At 39.6% G+C, this 23,271-nt stretch overlaps 1 protein-coding gene across 1 annotated transcript; it reads left to right on the top strand.

Moving 5' to 3' along the window:
* Positions 1-10,955: 10,955 nt before the first annotated feature.
* Positions 10,956-13,725, top strand: LOC110865083 (protein CLMP1). The gene has a single exon (XM_022114288.2). The coding sequence runs from the start codon at positions 11,252-11,254 to the stop codon at positions 13,508-13,510; it is 2,259 nt and encodes a 752-aa protein (XP_021969980.1). The 5' UTR covers positions 10,956-11,251; the 3' UTR covers positions 13,511-13,725.
* Positions 13,726-23,271: the final 9,546 nt, after the last annotated feature.

Below are 23,271 nucleotides of genomic sequence, written 5' to 3'. Positions count from 1 at the left end.
AGCGTTAGAGATTTCTAGACAAACACATGATGCGATTGCGATTTCGAGCCACATATCGAATGATTTGATTGCGAGATTGATCCGGCAAAACTGCGATTAAGTTGCGTTCTAGACTTTACGACCAGTCTCGCGTTGCTCTAATTGCTCTTCGGGGTGAACTTACCTAAGTTCATCGATGTGGCAATTTGTGTACGCGGACTTACGAGAAGTCTCGCAGTGATGCGGTTTAGTTTTGTTACGCCTTGTGATTGATGGTAGAGTGTCAAATTAACCATAATAGTATAATAGGTCTAATAACGTCCAACTCCACATGGCACTTTCTTCACGAAGTTTCGGTAGTATGGTAAAGCGTACCCCCGCGTCACCCCTACTACTTATGCCCCGTGCTTTGGTGTCACACTTTGTTGACACGGCCTTGACCGTGCTTTTAAACGTTATGGCACCATTAGAACTTCACTACGATCTCCGTGCACTGAACAAGATAATCCCGTGTGCACCCGTGATTAGTTGTCCCTTGCACGTATACCGTACCTCGTTCTAAGAGTGTTATAGGGATAAAATACATAATATAGTACATAGTGCTAGCGTTTAGATAGTGCTCGGTTGTAAGAGAAATAGAATCCACACACGATGATATATGAAATAAGTTCCAGAAATGATAGCGATAAGTCGGATTATTACAACAACATTAGGATCAAAATAACGTTGTTGTGGATACTTGCGGAGACGGCGGTTGCTGATGACTTCCTTCCAGGTCACGGTCCGGTACGGCACTGCGACGTATAATGCCCATACCAATTGCAATTTGCGCAATAGCGACATTTTGCTTCTAGCGGGTGATGATACGTGCATGTGAAACACAGGGGATGAGATCCATTGTAAGCACGCTTAGACTGAACTGGAACTGATCGGAGAGGTTCGGGTTGCGGCAGTCCAGTTGTTGAAGAGTCTGGGCTCACGGTCTTTCGTTTGCGGCTCGGTTGGGCTTCTTGAGTTGATGCGGCGTCGTCTTCGGATTCGCCTGACGATTTAGCGGAGGCATTGTCGAAGTAATTCTTAGAAGAATCCTCCGAGGAGCTGTCAGATGATCCATCGACCGATTCTCCAGAGGAATCGTCGGACGAGTTGATGATGATTGCTTGATGAGCTCGTTTGACAGGCTTCTTGGAGAAGAATCCGTCCACGACTCGTTTGCTGTTGAGCTCTGCGGCTAGACGGTAGGCTTCTTCGATGGTAGTAGGTTTTGCAGCTTCGACAAAATCACCCACACACTCTGGTAAGCCACGAATATACTTCGTGATAGCCTTCTTTGGAGTGTCGACTTGACTTGGGCAGATTATGCTAAGCTGTTTGAACCTTGCTGTATAGCTCGCATTGTCACCTTCGGCTTGCTTGATTTCCCAAAACTCGTTCTCTAGTTTCTGGGCTTCGAGAGGAGGACAATATTCTTCCTTCATGAGTTCCTTCAGCTCACCCCAGGAGAGGGCGTAAGCTGTGGAGATACCACGTTTGTTGCGTTCGGCGGTCCACCAGTCGAGTGCTCGCGATTGAAATACCCCGGTGGCGCAAGTAGTTTGAAAGTCCTCGGGGCACCCACTCTGACGAAAGGTAACCTCGATGGCATCGAACCACTGGAGTAATTGAGAAACACCTCCTTCACCCGTGAAAGGCATCGGATCACAGGCTTTGAAGTGTTTGTAGAGGAATGCAGATTCCGTCTTGACGTCTTCCGGGGCTCGAGAGTGGCTTTGAGAGTGCACTTGAGCGACAATTTGAGGAATGAGCTTGACCACTTCCCTGGTCACAAGTGAGGCAATCCTCTTATCGGCGCTTCGTCTGGCTCTTCTCCTAGCCTTTCGTCTCGAAATAGAGTTGTTGGAAGGCATCTAGACAGAAGGATTTGGAATGAGATTCGATCATAATGATTTCTGAACTTTTGATGCGATTTGATTCGATCAAAACTCGGTATAGAATTTAATTAAACACATAGGAGCCACATAGGAAAATTCTAGGTTCCTAAACTCTCACATAATTGATTCGTTTTGTATATAGTACATATAGATATAGCTGTAGGTTACACATAGATATTGATTCAGAATTTGCGAGGACGCGGTAAGAGAAATAGCGTAAGCGAATTCGAGTACTTAGACGTTTGTTTTGTTGCGATCATTCGGTCTTTGTTTTAGATTGCGATGGCTGTGCAAGTTGTGCGCGTTGTAAATCGAGGTTCGTAAATCCGATAAATCGAGAAATCGATAAATCGTAAAGCTTAAATTTGAAAACTCATAGACGTAAACCATACACGTAAAATTTAGATGGAATGCCTTGGGTGTTTAGGCGTTGACTACCCAAGTAACCCGACTATAACCAACAGATTCGGGCATACGCGTTGACCTAGGGGACTCACGCTTCCACTGGGATGCAGCTCCTAACATTCGTCTCTCTAGTCTTCGCACAGCCTGAGTCGTTGTTATGGTCGTGTCCTTGGTGAGAGCTTTTGTAAACCATTTTATAGAGTGGAACAGTTGATTAAGGTATGGGTTTCACCCCTGGCTTAACAACTTCGTTCCCATTTGTGGTTGTGCTCATCGAATAAATCCGAGAGTTCCACCAGAAATTCGAAATGGAGACCTTTTGTCGAGATGTGGATGTCACTCCTAGCTCAACAAAGAGTTCTCGTGCTAGAAAAATACGCTGAGTGAGTGATCCTATCGAGAGTTATTGGTTTTCACACCTGGTCTCGACTAGATCACTTGGTTTTGTTATGCGAGTAGTTTTGAAAACATGTGTATTGTGTCGGCCTTAGGGAAGGCTAAGTAATATTCTAGCCTTAGGAAAGGCTCTTTGTGTGAAGCTATAGTATGCGGTGTTCACACAATAGTTGTAACTTTCAACAAATTCGATCGAGAGTAGCAAGTTGGCCCAAACAAACCCTAACGAGTTCGTAAGAGTCGGCCTGTTGGTACTTAGACTATAGACTAGGTCACTTTCATAAGACATCGACCCGGACTAGGTCGAGTCTCAAACTTTGCCTAATTCCCTATAGTTATGGCTCTGATACCAATCTGTCACACCCCAACCGATGGCGGAATCATCGGGGCGCGGCACTAGGCAAATCAGATTGCTCAAGAGAATCCATAACAACTATATTGCGATAATATTTATTACATTTGTCATCCCATACTAACAAACAATACAATCACGTAAGTCATCACAGATTTCTTGTCCTCTCGAACAATTCAAATCCGACAACCTAGATTTTAGATGAGTTTCTAGACTTCCTAGCTTGATTTGATGTAAACTTCGGCTAAACCTGCAACATACGTTAAAACTTTGTCAATACAAAAGTATTGGCGAGTATACAGGTTTGATATGTGATAGTGTGATAGATTAAAAGTGCTGCGAATTTCCACATGCATAAACGTAATACACGACATATATACTCACAAAACTGATACTACCAGCTAAGTCCTCGATGCTCGACTCTTGATGGCATAACTAGACCCCGTCGGGCGAAATAGTACTATACTAGTCTTGGTGGGACGTCACGAGTATAAGTCCTAGCATACATGCAACTAGCATCACGTAAATCTATGCAAACAGTTATTCGCAAGTGGTAAATAGTCCAATTAAATCATTCGTTTGATAAGTTTGGTTTTTATGGAACGTATGTTACACCCAAAATTCGATAAAAGGGGTCAAGTATACTCACAGCGCGTTTTCGGTTAGGTTTGCGGAACCGGTGCCGGAGAATATCCTGATTTCAGATAATTTACGTGAGTGATAGATTACTATGCGTTAAACGGTATCGATTTGCGTGAAATCGGGCGAAATTGGGTTGAAATCGGACAAAATGGTGAAATTGGGCTGAAAATTGTAATTGGGCTGGCCCAGTCGAACAGGCCACTCGATCGAGTGGGCCTGGTCGGTCGGATGGGCTTGGTTGGTCGGATGGCGTGATCGATCGAATGGGCCAGATCGATCGGACAGCCTGATCGATCGACCAGCTGTTCGATCGACCAGCTGTTCGATCGACCAGCTGTTCGATCGGACCAGCTGTTCGATCGGACCAGCTGTTCGATCGGACCAGCTGTTCGATCGGACCAGCTGTTCGATCGGACCAGCTGTTCGATCGACCAGCTGTTCGATCGACCAGCTGTTCGATCGACTAGCTGTTCGATCGACTAGCTGCTCGATTGGCCATCCTGTTCGGCTGTTTTCGATGATTTTTCGAGCGTTTTTCAGCGTTTTGGGTTAGGACGTTACGATGAGGTGTTAAGCAACTGAAATCCCGTCAATTCCGACCTGTTTTAACGGCCGGGAATCACCCCGTTCGTCGGAACTGGTCGTTTTTGTCGGTTTTTCCGTGTTTAACTCGAAATCGATCATTTTATCACTAGATCTGATGTAAAAACCTTGATTTTACTTAGGAAATGCCCTAGATCTAAGTTGTTCTTGATGATATGAGGTCAACACCTTGAAGTTCATAAGAACTTGTGATGAAATCAGTCAGAACATCTCAGATCCATGACCATCTTGATAGGAAAACACTGATTTGGTTGAGATTCATGAAAAATCGTATGTAAATCATCCGAATCTGAGTTGTTCTTCATGGGATGACATCACCTTTGAAGAACTTTGTGGTGACATCACCTTAGAACACCCAAAATCCGTTGATTTCACGGTTAAAAACTGAGATTTGAAAGGTAGAAAGATGAAGGATTGCATTTTGATCAAGGAAGTACAAGATTTGAGTCGAAAACTTACAAGAATCGGAAGAAATCGAGAGATTTGAGGGCTGGAACGTCTTGGTCGGTTAGGAGCAGCAACACAAGTGTTTGGGAGGGAATGGAGGGGTATTTATAGGCAAGGAAGGAGAAAGGAAGGCAAAACAGCGACTGGATCGGCTGGCCCAGTCGATCGGTTGGCCCAGTCGATCGGCTGGCCCAGTCGATCGGCTGGCCCAGTCGATCGGCTGGCCCAGTCGATCGGCTGGTCCATTCGATCGGACTGGTCCATCCGATCGGCTGGTCCATCCGATCGGACTGGCCCATCCGATCGGACTGGCCTATCTGATTGGGCCGGTCTGACCAATTGGACTAGTCTGATCGAATTGATCCGTTCGGAAGCCTTTTGATCCCGTTTTTGGTGCGATTTCGACGGTTTGAGCCATATTTTCATATATTTATATAATTATTAAATTATTTATTATTATTAATCACAAAAGGGCCGTATATACGTATTTATGTATCCAATTCTCAGTGCGGTGATCGAATTACGCGTGCCTTCGAGTGCGTTCTTCGATGTGATGTGCCACGATGACTACCGGGGCACTACTTACTCGTATTGCCATCATCGTCATGACGGTTAGAGTCATAGTACTCACCCGATAGCCCTCGTTAGCGTCGATTACTTACATTTTGACACCTCACGCTCATCGAGAAGGGTAGTTTAGGCCCATATTCGACATCATCGTGAGTGTTATGCGAAATAGGTTTGTAGTAGCGATAGAATATGCGTAATTATTCGATTATACTTCGATTTAGCGATAAAATTGATATGATTACATTATGATCCGAATCTCCGGTGCTAGGCGTAACGAGTGTATCGAGTAGTAACAACGCACGAAGGTGCGGGTTGTTACAACATATAGCTCAAGTGACCATTTTGTTTATCTGCCGAGCAAACCAAGGTGAGTTCACACTCTTACCAAGGCATGGGATTCCCGGTGGGTTGGGAATGGGATTGAATGATTACTTGTACTTTCATCGCTACTGGTTTACGTACCACTGTCCTCGGGTTGGGAAGGACACCTATAGATACAACTAGACTAGAACACATGGGAAGCCCCCACTAATCTTCACAAACATGTCTGGGAGGCCGCGATACGAGTACTAATCTTCGCAAACATGTCTGGGAGACCGCGATACGAATACAGATACAACTAGTCTAGAACACATGGGAAGCCCCCACTAATCTTCGCACACATGTCTGGGAGACCGCAATACGAATTAATACGATACATGGTTTACAAAACGAACATATGATTTACGAAACGAATACTATAACCAAACAACCAACTGTGAACTCGCTCAACTTTGTTGTTGAGTCGTTGTTACATGTCTTGCAGGCCTTTAGGTGCTTATCAATGGAACTTGCTCTTTGAGAAACTGGAGTGGTCATGGGTCAAGATACATGGAATCACAATACAAGATTAAAGGCTTTTCACATGTGACGAATAAACACTTAACTAACGATTTATGCTTCCGCTGTAAAATGTGAATTATTGAAACATTGTAACACTTACTGATAATCAATGAAAGTCTTATTTGCATATACCTATGAGTTCAATGTGATTGATGGCTAAGATCCTGCTCAGTCACGCCTCCAAGCGGTGGTACTCCGCATGTGGAATTTGGGGGTGTGACAATGCGAGGGGGTCAAATTCTCAGTATAAATAGAGGGGTTTGGGAATTGAATTTCTGCATTGGAACGACGAACAAATTCGTTATATACACTGAGTTATAGCCTTTTTACTACCAAACACACACATAAGCTCGAATTCTGCTACAATACAGGGTATTAACTCGATCGCTGCTACGATTCGATGTCCGATCGATTGAAACTATCCGATGAATGTTTAAGTGCTACTCAAATTGGGTTTATACTTTGTCATTCGTCGTGATTCCGACAGGATGTTTGAGTGTCGCCCAAACTCGGGCTATACTCTGTCATTCGTTGCGAATCCGCTGGATGTTTAAGTATCGCACTTTGTCATTCGTCGTGAGGATTTTAATCTCGTGAGCTTATCGTAAAAGTTGTATTCAGTTACTTACCTAGTTTCAAGTGCATTATTGTTTAAATTAGATTATCAGGCTTATCAGTAGGCTAAACTCTACCCCATACACTTACAATCAAAGTAGATGCTAATTCTCAGAAGAATTTGAATCAGGAAGCTTGTTAAATCAATGTTGCATGCTTATAATGTGAGTCATTCTCTTTTTATCAAACTGTTTTACAATACCTCAATTTATTTTGAAAGGTTATAATTACAGAGGCTAAGTCATGGTAATCTTAATCAATGGCTAGTGGGGTATTGTGCACATTACTAATTTCTCACGGGGTTAGGCTAATAAGCCCTAACACAGGTTAGGCAAATAAGCCCTAACAGTGATATATCATCACTAATTGGGTGACAGGACCCAATAGTGGTATGACCATCGTCACCAGGAGGTGACACGGCGCCATATAACAATAAGATAGAAACCATTGTAATCGCTCTTATGCTGTAATTTACAACTAAGGGTCATTTTATAAAACCTGAATGAACTCACTCAGTATTTCTAGCTGACAAAACCTTTTTAAAACGCATTTCAGGTAATTACAGTAGATAGGAGTAAGAGTTGGATATGGCACCGACAAAGACTTACAGAAGTGGCTCATTTTATCAGTTAAATTAAATTAAGAATTATTATTTTATGTATTCGGGTTTATCCCATATTAAAAGCTACCTTTGTAAAACATGGGTTTATCCCCATCTATTTAATAAATAAAATCCGGTGTTTCTAAACTCTGATATTTTTCCTAACTCACGGTCCTGACGAAATTTCCGCTGCAATGTTTTCAAAAATAACCACCGGTACCACTTGGCTGCTCGTGGCTCCCGATTCCGTCCAGGGTGGGGTCGTGGGCCGTGACAGACGTGAACTCACCGGTTTGCGTTCCGTGTATCGTACTAATGAAACGTGAGCGTACGTACGCGTGAGTAACCTACATTTGTACTAACTTTATTATACACTTAGGTCTTATTGGACATTGTACAAGTTGTTCATCTTGAATTCTTATTATGTTTTCACTTGTCATAATTAGAACAACTTCGTATTTGTGGAGTGTTGGTAGTTTGTTTGTTCGATCGTTATATATAAATATTTATTTCGCAAGTGTATATATATATATATATATATATATTTTGTATGTATTGAATCGTGTGTGAACGGGCCTCGCCCTTCACATGTCTTCGTGCCTCGCCCCTTTTACATGATGCGAGGGATAGGAATTACCTGGAAATAGATCCTTTTGCCCCTGGGATACCTGCTTTATAACAAAGATTGCCACCGCGTGATATGATGATATTGCGTCATGTAACACAAGAGTCTTTTGCCCGTCGCGCGATGCGATGGGCTTAATGTTGCAGAATTATTGTTTTTGGGCCCAAGTTGAGATGTTTTAACCTAATTACGAACTTCAAAACATAAATCTGTTATTTGGACGAACTTGGATCTGCATAGGGCGATTTTGGAGATACACGGAGCTAGGATTCAAGGTTTTAAGCAAATTAATTGATATTCTTCGGGTGTTCACATTGGACTTCTCGTTTTCTTTGTTTACAAACATGTGTGTTAAACAGTTAAACCTAGTATGACTTATGTTTGTGTTATTTAGCTAAATTCATAGAACTACCTAGGTTTCGATGAATATACACGATTGATCTATAATATGTCGGTTTTGGAATATTATTTGTGGATTATTAATTTTGAAGTAAAAGACTTTGTTATTCCGATCTTATGTGTACCGTACTTAGATTTATTCATTACATGACAATCAAACTCCACATGTGCTTTGTTGAGTGTCTTTTGGTTACAGGTGCATGCTAGATCGTTTACTGTGTGTTCTCGATTGTTAAGTGGCTTGCTAGACGTAGTAATCCATAGGAGTGACCACTGTGAATTGAGTAGGTCTAGGTATTCAACCAATCTTGATATCCGTGATGTGAGAAATTGCTGGTTTGTTTTGAATGTTAGGTTTATAGGAGTAAAGCCTTTGTGATAAGATTTCCCTAGTTTGCATGCCATTCTTTGCCTATCGAGTCTGATCAGGATTCCATTAGTTACCCATGCAATTCTTAGTGTATTGAGACCTTCGCGCTGTGAGGTAGATTGTCTAGCGGGTACTTCATTATTAAAGTTGGAAACCAATGAGGGACTCCACATAACCGGTAGTCTTAAAAGCTTTTAGGAATCTCTTAGGTAAATCCTTAAGAAGGGTCGACGATCCGTAGATCATCATTTGAGTTTAACGTATTAAGATCCTGGTTCCATAATAGTTCCATTACCGATAGAAAACTTGTCATCCATGTGTAGGATTCTGGCCTAGGTAGTGCTTTTACCATCATATGATCTCGTCTAAAGTCATAGTTCATGTCTTAGTTCACTTTAGTTAATCATTTAATTAATTGCATTAGGATTGTTAGAAGCCCCTTCAAAATAATAAAACAATAAAATCAGTAATGTAGATAAGTAATCAAGTATAGTTCAGTTTTCAGTAGGAGTCTCATGGGTTCAATATCCGGACTTACTTTAGCTTTGCTAGTTTCGATATGTTCACTTGCACGTCAATAGTTTAGTTTTAAAGATTCTAGAGTATTACTTAGTGTCTAATTTAGGGTTAATTTAGTTATAGTTCTTTTAGCACATCAATTAACTTGTTTGATAAAAACACATACAAATTTCATTTGGTGATATTTACAAGATTTAACAATTAAAGAGCTAGATTTTACCACTAGACTAGTTCATGTTTTCAATAGGAGTCTCATGGGTTCGATATCTGGATTTACTTTAGCTTTACTAGTTTCGATATGTTCACCTGCCTGTCAGTAGTTTAGTTTTAAAGAGTCTAGAGTATTACTTAGTGTCTAATTTAGGGTTAATTTAGTTAAACTATTTTTAGCACGTCAATTAACTTGTTTGACAAAAAGACATACAAATTTCCTTTGGTGATATTTACAAGATTTAACAATTAAAGAGCTAGATTTTACCGCTAGACTAGCTAGGGAAGATTTCTCAAGTAAAAATGGATGTGGTTTTGCTTGATCTATGAGGTGTAGCTCTTGTTAAGCTTGAATTCTTCAATCACACCTCAAATCTTGATGATCTAAGTAGGATTTAATGTGTTTTGGTGATTGAAAGTGGTGGGAGTATGGTGAGGTGGTGATGGTCGTAGGTTTCAAAGGGAAAGGGAAGAGAGAATGTTGTCTTGTGTTGTTGGGTTCAAATGATAATTAATACAAGAGGCTTGTGATCTTATTTAAACATACATATCATTACACACAAATTCTCATGCCAAGCACATTATGGATGATCAAAGAAGCGAAACAATATGGTCACTTGGCCTTGGGAAGTGTTTTCGGCCAAAAAAGGGTTAAGGGATGGTTTGGGTTGGTGAAAAGTAGATGTGTGTCATAACTTGATTCCCTAAAAGGTGGTTTCTAGTTTGGTTACAATGTAATGGCCAATTATACCAAGTTAGGCTCCAATTTGGGCTAATAACTTACTAGACATTGTTAATTAGCTAAATACACATAGTTTTGTGAAATTAATAACTAGTGGTCTTAATTTGTGACAAAATTAATAATAACACGCGAAAACCGGAAAATACGACATTAACATATCCACATATAGTTTTTATCAATTTCTCACACCAAAACACATACTAATGCTATCGATTTAATGTTCCAGGCATATTGGAATAATTCCAGTTACTAAAAGTTTACCGGATAATCACAAATGTTCGTTTCGTACAATTTTATCGTTATGTGATATGAGGATATCTAACAGTTGCTAAATGTAAACCTATGCATTTACCCGGACTTTATAGACTCAATTTAGAATGATTAACTCTAAATGCACACAATTAACATAAACACGTATGATTAGAATGTACGGATTAACCTAGAAATTCAAATTCCCTAAGTACCGATGCAAGTCACTTGTTTTATCTACGTTTTGAACCTGTCACAGAACAAGGCTAATGTAATTCTCTCTCATTTTTTTAATACATTTCCCATAATATGAAGATAGAAAATAGATAAAGGACTAGTTATGCAATAACAATAATCCAAGTTATGGAGCCCCAACCATGTTGTGGGAAGCCAATATACAAAACAAGTCGGCCCTCACTCCACTTAATAAAATAAAAATAAAACCCCCCTCCCCTGCTATCTAGGGTTTCGAATTTAAGCAGATAAAAATCTCTAAAACCCCCAAATTTCAACTCTCAATTTCCTTCAAATCCTCACACAAAGCGTTCTCAAATCCTTCAATCGGTTCGCAACTGTGTGCGCGTAATCCAAACGCAGGTAAATCCACCTCCAATTTCATCAATTAATTAATTTGTCACCAATCGTTCTTCAAATCGAGCAGTTTGTAGTTTCTGTTCGATTTTAGGTTAAAGTTTGTTGCTTTAGTTAGAATTCATGGGGAAATCTGGTGGTAGGAAGAAGAAGAGTGGGGGTGGGGGTAGTCAAAATCAAAGTCAAAACCCTAGTCAAACTGGTGGTCATGTGTCTGGAGTAAACCCTAAACCTGTATCAACTATGGCTAATGGTGGTGGTGTTGGTGTTGATTTGGATTCAACTGTTTTCTTGAAGAGGGCTAATGAGCTTAAAGAAGAGGGGAATAAGAGGTTTCAGGCTCGGGATTTTGTCGGTGCGCTTGAACAGTATGAGAATGCGCTTAAACTTACTCCTAAAAACCACCCGGACCGAGCGATTTACCATAGTAACCGGGCTGCTTGTTTGATGCAAATGAAGCCCATTGATTACAAGATGGTGGTGTCTGAGTGCTCGATGGCGCTTCAGGTCCAGCCTGGGTATGTGCGTGCGTTATTGCGTAGGGCGCGGGCTTTCGAGGCGGTGGGGAAGTATGAAATGGCTATGTTGGATGTGCAGACACTGTTGGCTGCTGACCCGAGTCATCGAGATGCTTTGGAGATAGCTCGGAGGTTACGCGGTCCAATCATTGGGGCCCGTCAGGAGGCACAACAGGATCTTCAGAGTCGCCCTTCGCCTGCGGCTTTAGGGGCTTCTGCTATCCGTGGGGCTCCCATTGCTGGGCTTGGACCTTGTTTGCCGGCTCGTCCTGTTCCGAAGAAAACCGGGCCTTCTGGTTCGGTTGGTGTTGGTAATAATAAGGTAGATAAGACGTATCCGGTCCCACCTGTTGAAGTTGACCCGGAGGTTAAAACCACTCAAATGCCAAAGCTTGTTTTGAAGCCTTCCAGTGGTTCTAATAAATCTAGTGCTAATGGTGATAAGGATAAGCAGAATGAAAAGACCATATCTTTGAAACCGCCTGCTACAGAGGTTGCGATTCAGTGGAGATCTTTGAAACTTGTGTATGATCATGACATACGTCTTGCGCAAATGCCAGTGAACTGCAGCTTTAAAGTGTTGAGAGAGATTGTTAGCAAAAGGTTTCCGTCTTCTAATTCGGTCCTGATTAAATACAAGGATGATGATGGGGATTTAGTAACTATAACCTGTACCCATGAGCTCAGATTGGCTGAATCCATTGCAGATGGACCCGTTCTTCCAGATAAAGAAGCCGATATTGAGAAATCTGACCTATACGGGATGCTGAAATTGCATGTTGTTGAGGTTAGTCCAGAGCAAGAGCCACCATTGTTAGAAGAAGTAGAGGTAGAAGAAGAGAAACCCGTTGAGATCGAGCCGGTTGAAGTAGACAATAGTGGGTCCCAATCTAATCCCGAGACTGATCAAAAGACCGAAAAAGAAGCCGATAAACCAGCTTCATCTGAAGATCCCGAGTTGAAAGAAGTGGAAATGGATGACTGGCTGTTTGAATTTGCTCAGCTGTTCCGTACACATGTCGGGATTGACCCCGACGCGCATATCGATTTACACGAGCTTGGAATGGAAATGTGCTCTGAAGCCCTTGAAGAAACCGTTACTAGTGAAGAAGCTCAAGTTCTATTTGACAAAGCTGCTTCAAAGTTCCAGGAAGTGGCGGCTTTGGCTTTCTTCAACTGGGGAAATGTCCACATGTGTGCGGCACGTAAACGGATCCCGATAGACGACTCGGGTGATCAAGAAATGGTTGCGACTCGGCTTCAAGCGGCATACGATTGGGTGAAAGAGAAATACACGTTAGCAAGAGAGAAGTACGAAGAAGCATTATCAATAAAGCCCGACTTTTACGAAGGGTTACTCGCATTAGGCCAACAGCAGTTCGAAATGGCGAAACTTTATTGGTCGTTTGTTGTTGCCAAGAAAGATGATCTGTCAAAGTGGGACCCGACAGAAACGATTCAGCTTTTCGACAGTGCTGAAGAAAAGATGAAATCCGCAACAGAAATGTGGGAAAAACTTGAGGAACAAAGAGCTAAAGAAGCTAAAGATCCAAATGTCAGCAAGAAAGAAGAACAATTGAAGAAAAAGTCAAAGGTCAACGAAGTTTCAGGGGATGAAGCAGCAGAACAAGCAGCTGTTATGAAATCTCAGATACATCTTTTCTGGGGTAATATGCTTTTCGAAAGATCTCAAGTTGAGTGTAAGTTGGGTTTGACCGGATGGGAAAAGAACCTGGACACAGCGGTTGAGCGGTTCAAGCTTGCGGGTGCGTCAGAGGTTGACATTGCAACGGTTTTGAAGAACCATTGTTCTAATGCAGAAGCGGTTGAAGGCGGGGACAAAAAGGTACAAGATTCAACTTAAGGTTTGATGAACAAAGACGATGATGATCGCGAACAATCTTGAAAGGTTATGTTTTTTTTTCTTTTTTTTTTTCTGCAATGGAATATTGTGTTTGTGTTTTTAGATTTGAGGAAGGGTTTGTTAAAGAACAATTTGGTGCCAAACTTAATTTATTGTTTGGATCATGAGTTTTATGTGATGCCAACTTTTATTTAAGATAATACTTCTTTTAGTGACAAGATGCTAAGGTTTGGATGGCATGAATGTGTTATCTGTCTCGTTGTCTGTTGTCTTTATATATATCGTCTCGGATTTAGGGTTTCGGATACCTTATGGCCCATGTTTTTGGCACTTGTTTGTTCTTGGTATTATGCACCCAATTAACTAACGTATTATTTGTTTGTTGTCATACTGAAATTAGAGGTGGGCAACAAAACTAGTCGCGGAACCGAACCTGACCAAAATAACTGAAACGGAACCCGACCTTACATGAATGGTATATAGGGTACACATTTTGAGCTCAAAACCTTACCCGGAACTATACCCAATCAATACCCGAAAAATATCCGTACCTGGTTATTATCAATACCCGAACCCGTTTATATTTATATATATATGTATTCAAAATCAGGTCTTCTGAACACTGATACGGTATCCCGAACCCGTTTATATTACCTTATGGACTTAAGCCTAACATGGCCCGGGTGTATAGGGTTTGGTTTTTTCTCTCAATACCCGTGCCCAAACTCTACCCGGTTTATCTGAATATCCGATTTCTCAATATCTTATCATATACCGAACCCGGTTTCTAACCCAGAACTGGGTGTTTAAAAACCCAATATGTGCACCTCTACTACATGTGATTTGTTTGTATCTGGTATTTTGCTACTTTATGGGCCTAAGCCTGTTATGGCCCATGCATTTGTTTCTTGGTTTTGTGAAACCAGTAGGTGTTTCGTCTAGGGATATTATGCCATTATGGACCTTAAGGTGATCCAGTTTATCACATACATGATACATACATTTATATAACTGTTTGGTGGAATATTTTATTTTATTGGCAAATTGGAAATAAATAATCCCAACTCACTGTTATTGGCCAATAATAATCCCAACTCATTTAATCATCAATAATAATCCGAACTATTCACTTTGGTTTGTAAAATACTCCCACGTTAAAAAAACACTAACGAGGTTAAAATATTGCTGATGTGGCTTAACATGTGTGGACTGACGTGGCTGGTTAACATCTTACTTGTGTATAAAATGATTATCAGCCTCATTTGCACACATAATCGACTGAATTTGCCCAATTTGTAGAATTAGGGTTTTGAAGGAGAGTGCGATTGTGTGTGCAAATGAGGCTGATAATCATTTTATACACAGGTAAGATGTTAACTAGCCACGTCAGTCCACACATGTTAAACCACATCAGCAATATTTTAACCTAGTTAGTGTTTTTTTAACGTGAGAGTATTTTACAAACAAAAGTGAATAGTTCGGATTATTATTGGTGAAATGAGTTGGGATTATTATTGGCCAATAACAGTGAGTTATGATTATTTATTTCCAATTTGCCTATTTTATTAATTTTTTGAATTTATTTATATATGTGTTATAAACTAGGTTATTACCCGGGATTGCTTCCCGGGCTCGGGAAACTTAGTTATATCAATTATTATTTGTTATTAATACAACCTCATTACATCAAGCATCTCATTGGATTCAACAACAATGTCTTCACATCACCGGATTAGATCATAAACCCATCTTAGAGGTCAAACAAAAGCACAACAGGACCACATGAATAACATCATTTCCAATTTTACTTCAATGCACTTACATGGTCGGGTGATTTGGGATTTTGTAAAATTGTTTGTTCTTGTACTTCTTAACAAAATTACATAGAATTCAAGAAAACAAAACAATGACTTAAAGAACTATACTTTAACACCCAATCTGATCGAGCAAACAGATGTTGACCAAAAGTCAAACAGTTGTTGACCAAAAGTGAGACAAATATTCAACCAGATCCACTGTCTTCTTATATTTTAGGACTGTTTTCCTCTTCAAAACATTATTCAACCTAACATGGGTTTCCATGAACTGTTGACCTAAAGTCAAATAGATGTTAAAACCACTATTTAAGTTATTCAAACGACTGTTGAATACTAAATGAGATATTGACCAAAAGTCAATCAGATGTTGACCAAAAGTCAAACCGAGTATACTGTCTTTAGCTTACATCTCCGCATTGTTCGCGTTAGACATGGACCTAATAAGTTACATGTACATATATAGTTTTAGAATCACAACTTCAAAACTAAACAAACAAGTCTACTATCAGTTTCGAAAAGCAAAGAATTACAACCCAAAAACTTGGTTCAATGTATCCTTCTGCATTTGCCTTCTTCAACCCATGAACATTTATCCGAACATAAAAAGCTTTTTAACTTTCACAAAGTTAAGTGTAAATGCTTGACCTGGAACCATGCCTTTATCTCTCACAAACTTTCTCATTCATTGCAGATAATATCTTGGTTGACCTCGAGATGAACTTATAGCAGCTTGAATATTCCAAACATCACCTGCCACGTCCACAATCTTCAAACCCATCTTACGATTCAGTCCAAGATCTTCAGCCTGTTTTTTAAAAATGCGCTGTAACAAACAACGAACAATTCAATAAACAAAGAATTAACACATCTTTAAAATCTGACTAAAGTATTATATATTAGTAAACTCATCATCACAAACTTACAAAATGATCGTCCACACGGAAAGAAACAGGTACGATCTGATTATCTTCATTCACAACAACCATACCACCTTCATTGACATTAACGATGTCCTGTACAACTTTAGTATCTGAACTCAAGACAATCTCTTCTATCACCTTTTCTTTAACAACAACACAAACCTCCGGTGGAAGCACTAAATCACAGGTAGCACAATTGAAAAGCGTGATATGAAAAGTCTGAAGATCTATCATCTCAAAGACAATGAGATGATCAGCAGTTAATGACAACTCATTCTTCATCTCCTTCCATCCGGTAATTATGTAAAGTTCATTGTTGATATCTTCCATCCCTACAGACCAGTTCTGGTTTTCAGATCCTTTAATAAGAACTGGATATGAAGGAATAGTGTTTAACATCTTGTGATGAACAAAAGAACGATTAATACTCTACAATCAGAATAAAACACATTATATAGTACACTAGTAAAAATATATCAGAAAATTAAGTAAACAAATAAAAAACAACAATTAAACAACTGTATCTCCAAAAAATTACATGATGAATAATATTCGAAGTTACATACCACATAATCTTCGTTACCAGATGGTTTGTAGTAAAACTCTTCACAAGGAGCAAGAGCAATGTCTTGATAAAAATACAATATTCTGAAACTTTCTAATGCTTCTTCATAATGAAATATCAACCATGAATCTGAAGGTATTTTCAAACTGTCTACCAACTGACACCAACCATTATAGAAATAATATCTGCCATTGCTTAGAGGATAGATCTTGACTTTAAAAACATTTCCAGTTGTGGTCCGGATGTTTGTATTTCCAGTTGGATAATTAAACTGTTGAATCCAATTTTAATACTGTTTTGGCAAAATCTAAGCATAAATAAAAGAAACACTTTTATTGCTAAATATCATACCAAAAAATTAAAATTAAGTGTTAAACTAAGATCGGATAAAATTACTAACCAAACTCTTCCTTTTACTGTCTTCAAGGTAACACGGAAATCCATAAATCATTCTCACGTAAAACTGTAACAGTATCAATCATATAGAATCAAAATCAATAACATTAAGGGTCTGTTTGGTATGGGGTAATGGAATGGACGAAGGAATGAAATGGACGAGGGAATGCAATGGATCATTACCATTCCATGTCTTGTTTGGTTACCATGTGAATGGAATGAATTATTATTGTGTATTGTTCGGTAGGCAAGAAAAACGGAGTAATAAAATTAGCGGTGAGTGGTGGTGGTGGTGGTGGTCAGTGGTAGTGATTGTGGGTGGTTATTGGTGGCAGTGGTGGGTGTCGGCGGCGATGGGTGGTGGTGGTGGCGGCGAGTGGCGGTGCGGTGGTGACGACGAGTGGTGGTGGCGATAAGGTGGCCGTTGGTGGTGGGTGGCAGCAAAGGTGGCGGTTGGTGGCGGCGGCAGCGGTTGGTGGTGATGGTGGTGGTGGCGTCGACGATGGTGGTGGGTGGCGGTGGTGGTGGCGTTGACAATGGTGGTGGGCGATTGTGGGTGATAACGGTGGCGAGTGGGTGGCGGCGGTGGCTGTCGGGGTGAGGTGGTGGCGGGTGGCGGCGATGGCATCGGTGGTGGGTGGTGGTGGTGGTTTGTTGATGAATGGTGCAAGAGCGGATGAAATGGAAAAAAAACATGGGGGGGGGGGGTGGAAGGAATGATTTTGAGGGAATGGAATGCCTTTTGGAATGGGTGATTCCATTCCATTGACCAACCAAACACTCTTTTCTTCATTCCCTCGTAATCACTCATTCCATTCCACCTCTCGTTCCTGCATACCAAACATTACCTAAGAAATAAATGAATACAATCCATTAAGGTATGCAATACATCTAAATAAAAGATGATACAACTAATATATATCAAAATAACAATAGACAACATCGAAAAGGTGAGAATACATGTAATTTCTTATCATATCGAAATATATATATATATATATATATATATATATATATATATATATATATATATATATATATTTACAGCAAATCATATAATTAAAACTTAAAACCTACTTTTCCGATTAAGTATCACAAATAGACATGGAGGATCATTAGCTGAATAAATTGTATAGAAAAACATGATAGTGACTTGTGTCTATTCCAAACAAAAACATAAAACAGTATACCAACTACTAATCAAAATAAGTTCAACTTTTCAAATACACATGAGAATACATCAGTTAAAATCAGAAATTTATATTATACTTCAGAATAACATCGTTACATGAACAACTTTATAAACAACTTTACAAATAAACGTGACAATACATTAGTAAAGATTGAAATTTTATATCATACATCAGAATCACATCAAAAACTTTATAAATAACTTTACAAATACAAATGAGAATACAACAGTAAAGATCGAAATTTTATATCATAAATCAGAATAAGATAAATACATGAGCAAAGTGAAATCCAATAAAATCAACAATAGATAAGACAAATGGTAGATACACGAAATGCAGATCACTTTTTTTAGAATCATATATGTCTATCATAACATGCATAATAACTACATAGTAATCGGATATACAAAAAAATTAGGACTATCAGAAATTGTTCCAGTATAAGCCGCAACAATAAACGCAATCATAACCAACAATGGATTGAAAAAAAAAAAACAGGGAGATACATGAATACACCACCGTCGATTACAACTTCTTCATTAAAATAGCAAGAACCATAATTGGCTATGGAATTCAACAGTTGGATGGAAACCCATGTTAGATTGAACAGTGTTTTGAGCAGATGTTTAAACATCTGTTTAGACTTAAACAGATGTTGGGGCTTAAACAAATGTTTGGCGTTCTATATCAGTTGTTTGGATTTAAACAGATTTTTGACCTTAAACAGATGTTTGGCAATAAACAGATGTTTGGCCTTAAACAAATGTTGGACCTTAAATAGATGTTTGCTCATAAACAGATATTTGGCCTTAAACCAAACATCTGCTTAAGGTCAATATCTGTTTCACTATTCGTCAACATCTGTATGACTTTTGGTCAACATCTGTTAACATATAAACACTGTTAACATAAAATACAAATAATTAGCTAATAGACGGCACACATTTAGCATCTTAAATCATCAAGACCCTTAACAATTTGACCATATGATTTAATCGTGTGTTTTATCTTAGATGCGAAAACTCGAAAAGAAAATTCACTAAAAGGATAACATATTAAACGGGTCAAAAACACTCAAAGTGTATTTTACTGCATAAATACTGTTACATACAAACATTGTTAACATAAACACTGATGCAATATCTGCTGTTGATGCTGAACTACTATTGTTGTTGGGCAGTGGTTCACCTTTGGTTGTTCAGATCTTTGGCTAATTCTTGTACCTTTGCTGAGTCAGGATTTTCTACCAACATCTGCTTGATGGCCAATTTAAAATATTGGGATTCTTGTTGCGCATGTTCTTCTTCATCCATCTGTTTTTGCCTCTTTGTTTGATAGACAATAGCAGCAGATGGAATAGTGGGTTTAGCAGATCTTTTAGTTGGTACGGTCTGTTTGATTGAAACCTCTGATGCTGGATAATCTGGCTTTTTAGGAACAGAGGGATCTTTCTTTCTTCTTTCTTCTAATTTTTTGTATGTATCTATCACTTTAACCTTTCTCCACCTTGCGATTTGATTCCTTGAGCCATAATTTGCAGTTATAAGCTCTTCCTTCATTCTCTTCAACTTCAAAGTACTTTCAGGTACATTCTTTTTATACTGGGACCAGACTGGTGGGGTTGGTTTTATTGTTGAGTCTTCAAGCATGTTTTGTATTCTTGCAATTTCTTGCTTGAGCTCACTTATGGTCCAATCTTTGAATTGATACTTTTCTGCCTTGTATTTCTTGTTTTGTATGATGAGCTCAATGTAATCATTCCTTAGGCTTTCATCATCTCTTTCTGATAACTGCTGACAAAGATCTTTTGAAAACTTCTCTAATGTTCTGACTTGGCTGAGCAGATATTGCAGATATCTCTGTATTTCTTTATCAGATTTTCCTTTTGTGTCTCTTTTTGAGATATCCTCTGCTTGTTTAACTTTCAATTGAAGGTATTCATGAACGTTCTTTGGAAAAGGATACTCTTGAAGAGATGGAAAACTCCTCTTTTCAGGATTATCTTCATAATAGAAGGATTTGATCTCCTCCCTAACTGCTGGAAGATCGAGAGGAAATTTTACACTCAAAGGACCAAAGTCAGTAGTTTGGTCAGGGGTTAGAATTGAAGCAGTTGAAGCAGGTTTTTGTACAGTTGATATGATCAAAGGTTGTGAAGATATTGGAAGTGGAGAAGCTACAGTGTCATCTTCAAGTTTGACATTTGTTATCCTCCTTCTTTTGATTTTTGGTGTGGTTGTAGGTGTTGAACTTGGAGTTGGATTTGTGGATTGAGTGGTGGTTGGTAAAGTGACAACAACATTTGTTGTGACAACAACTGTTGAAACCAATGATGTATCAACAGCTGTTGATATAACAGGTGTCTCAACATCTGTTAGCTTTGTAGTTAGAGGTGAGGAACTTTTGGGGATTTTAGAAGGTGATGTATCAACCACTGATGTATCAACAGCTGTTGATATAACAGGTGACTCAACATCTGTTGGCCCGCTAGTTTGAGGAGAGGAACTTTTGAGGATTTCAGAAGTTGATGTATCAATGACTGATGTATCAACAACTGTTGATATAACAGGTGTCTCAACATCTGTTGGCTTTATGGTTTGAGGTGAGGAACTATTGGGGATTTCAGAAGGTGATGTATCAACCACTGATGTATCAATAGATGTTGATATAACAGGTGTGGAAGTGGGTTGAGTGGTGGTTGGTAAAGTGACAACAGCATTTGTTGTGATGACAACTGTTGAAACCACTGATGTATCAACAGCTGTTGATATAACAGGTGTCTCAACATATGTTGGCTTTGTAGTTTGAGGTGAGGAACTTTTTGGGATTTCAGAAGGTGATGTATCAACCACTGATGTATCAACATCTGTTGATATAACAGGTGTCTCAACAGTTGTTGAAGTACCCTTCTCTTCCTTTGCCATCAGAACTTCCTTTTCTTTTTCAAATCATTTAGAACTCTTTCGTTCCATTTTCTCTTTTCTATTTGCTTTTTGTTCAGCAAAGGCATTGAGAGTCACATCAACCTTCTTTGTACCATCTGGCCTTGGAATTTCTAGAACAGGTTTAGCCTTTGGATCAGGTTTTAGATACAAACCATCCTTTCCTTTCTTTCCTTTCTCTGCCTTTTTGGCATCATCAGGGTTTTCTACATAGACAATAGTAGGAGGAGAAGTACCAGTGGTTTGAAGTAATGAGCTTTGATGGCTTTAATGTCAGCTTGAGTATCCTTATACCTTGATTCCATCACATTTTTGAACATTTGTAGCTGGATTTGATGTTGTTGATCAGCATATTTTCTTTGTTGATGAAACAAAGGTTGTAGAAGTTGCATAGCTCACTTGTTGTGGTAGCAGATGATGAAGTAGTGGATCGAGACTTTGAGGATTGTAACAACTGTTGCAGCATATTTTTGATATCTGCCACAGATGTTTCAAGATTGGTAACTCTCTCCGTCAAATTCTGATATTTTAAACCATCACCCAATTTAATGGGATCATCTGATTTCCCACCAGCAGTGGTTGTATCAGCAGTTGGACCAGGAGAAGTCTCCAATGGTTCATCCACTGATGCCCCTTTTTCTTGGTACTGGGGACTTCTTTCTTCAGCAGTAGTTACCTTAGTAAGCACACCAGTTGTTAGCTTGAACACACCAGTGGATACCTTGGTTCCCAAGGAAGAAATTGCCTTCAAGGGAGTCTGACTTATGAAACTACTTTCCAGGTGTAAATCAGTGGATTCAACACATGTAGTAGCTGCTCCACTTGAACTACCACCAAAAGATACATGTAACTCTAGTGGTGTAACCTCCTCAACTGTTGATGGGTTAGCAAAGGTAGAGGCATCCGACTCTGTCACTTGTTGGAGTATATTCTCTGTGATGGGTTGTTGAGAAGAACTAATTACTGTCTGATCCATATCCAATGCTTTAAACAGATGTAAAATGGTGGTTGGTAATGTGGTTGTAGGGATAGGAGTTGAAAGAGAAATTGCCCAGGGAGCAGTGCTATAGAACATACTCTCAAGTAGGGGTGTTCAAAAAACTCGTGGCTCGCAGCTCGCTCGAAACTCGTTCGAAAAAAGCTCGAAGAAAACTCGGCTCGAAATTGGCTCGGTTGTTAACGAGCCAGCTCGGCTCGGCTCGATTTGTAAACGAGCCGAGCTCGAGCTTAGTCTGGCTCGGCTCGTGAGCTCGTGAGCTGGCTCGATAAGGTTTACATCCTTATTTTTATTGTCCCACATCACTTAGAAAACAAAAATTAAGGGATTATTTCCCCTATAAAAGAAGGTAGAAACAATGTACTAAGTGAATTAACTATTTATACTTGCATATTTAGCCATATGGTTAAATTAAAGGCAATTATGGTCCTTAGTCTATGAAAAAATTCATTTTTAAGGGTTTTTTAAGTAGAAAATTTTGCGGTTTTTTGTTAGTTCGAGCAAGATCGAGCCGAGTCGAGCTAGCTCGAATTCTAATCGAGTCGAGCTCGAGCCTCAAATCTCAGCTCGATTTGAAATTCGAGCTCGAGCCGAGCCAGCTCGAATCGAGTTCGAGCCGAGCTCGAGCTGGGTCTAGCTCGGCTCGACTCGGCTCGTTTACAGCCCTACTCTCAAGTGAGGGTAATGTACCATAGACAAGTGTCCCTGTGCTTACAACCTGTTCCTTTTGTGAGGAAGCAGGAGGAGTTGAGGCCTGTGGTGGAGATCTTTCCAACTGTTATGAGGAAGTAGCAACAGTGGATGATGGTGACTTTTGTGTTGTCACAGGAGTTACTTCTGGGATCTCATCTTCCAGAAGGTCCTTTTTTGAGGGTTTGGGGGGCTTTTTGGTTTTTTTTTTTCTCTTGACGGTCTTTTTGGTGATTTTTGG

The sequence above is a fragment of the Helianthus annuus genome, chromosome 1 (assembly GCF_002127325.2).
Source record: "Helianthus annuus cultivar XRQ/B chromosome 1, HanXRQr2.0-SUNRISE, whole genome shotgun sequence".
NCBI classification, from domain to species: Eukaryota; Viridiplantae; Streptophyta; class Magnoliopsida; order Asterales; family Asteraceae; genus Helianthus; species Helianthus annuus.
Note: the sequence above shows the minus strand (reverse complement) of the source record. Positions and strands in the feature narration are given on the sequence as shown.

What these genes read in the sequence shown, in the direction of transcription:
- LOC110865083 (XM_022114288.2), top strand. Translation starts at nt 11,252, where the DNA reads ATGGGGAAATCTGGTGGTAGGAAGAAGAAGAGTGGGGGTGGGGGTAGT.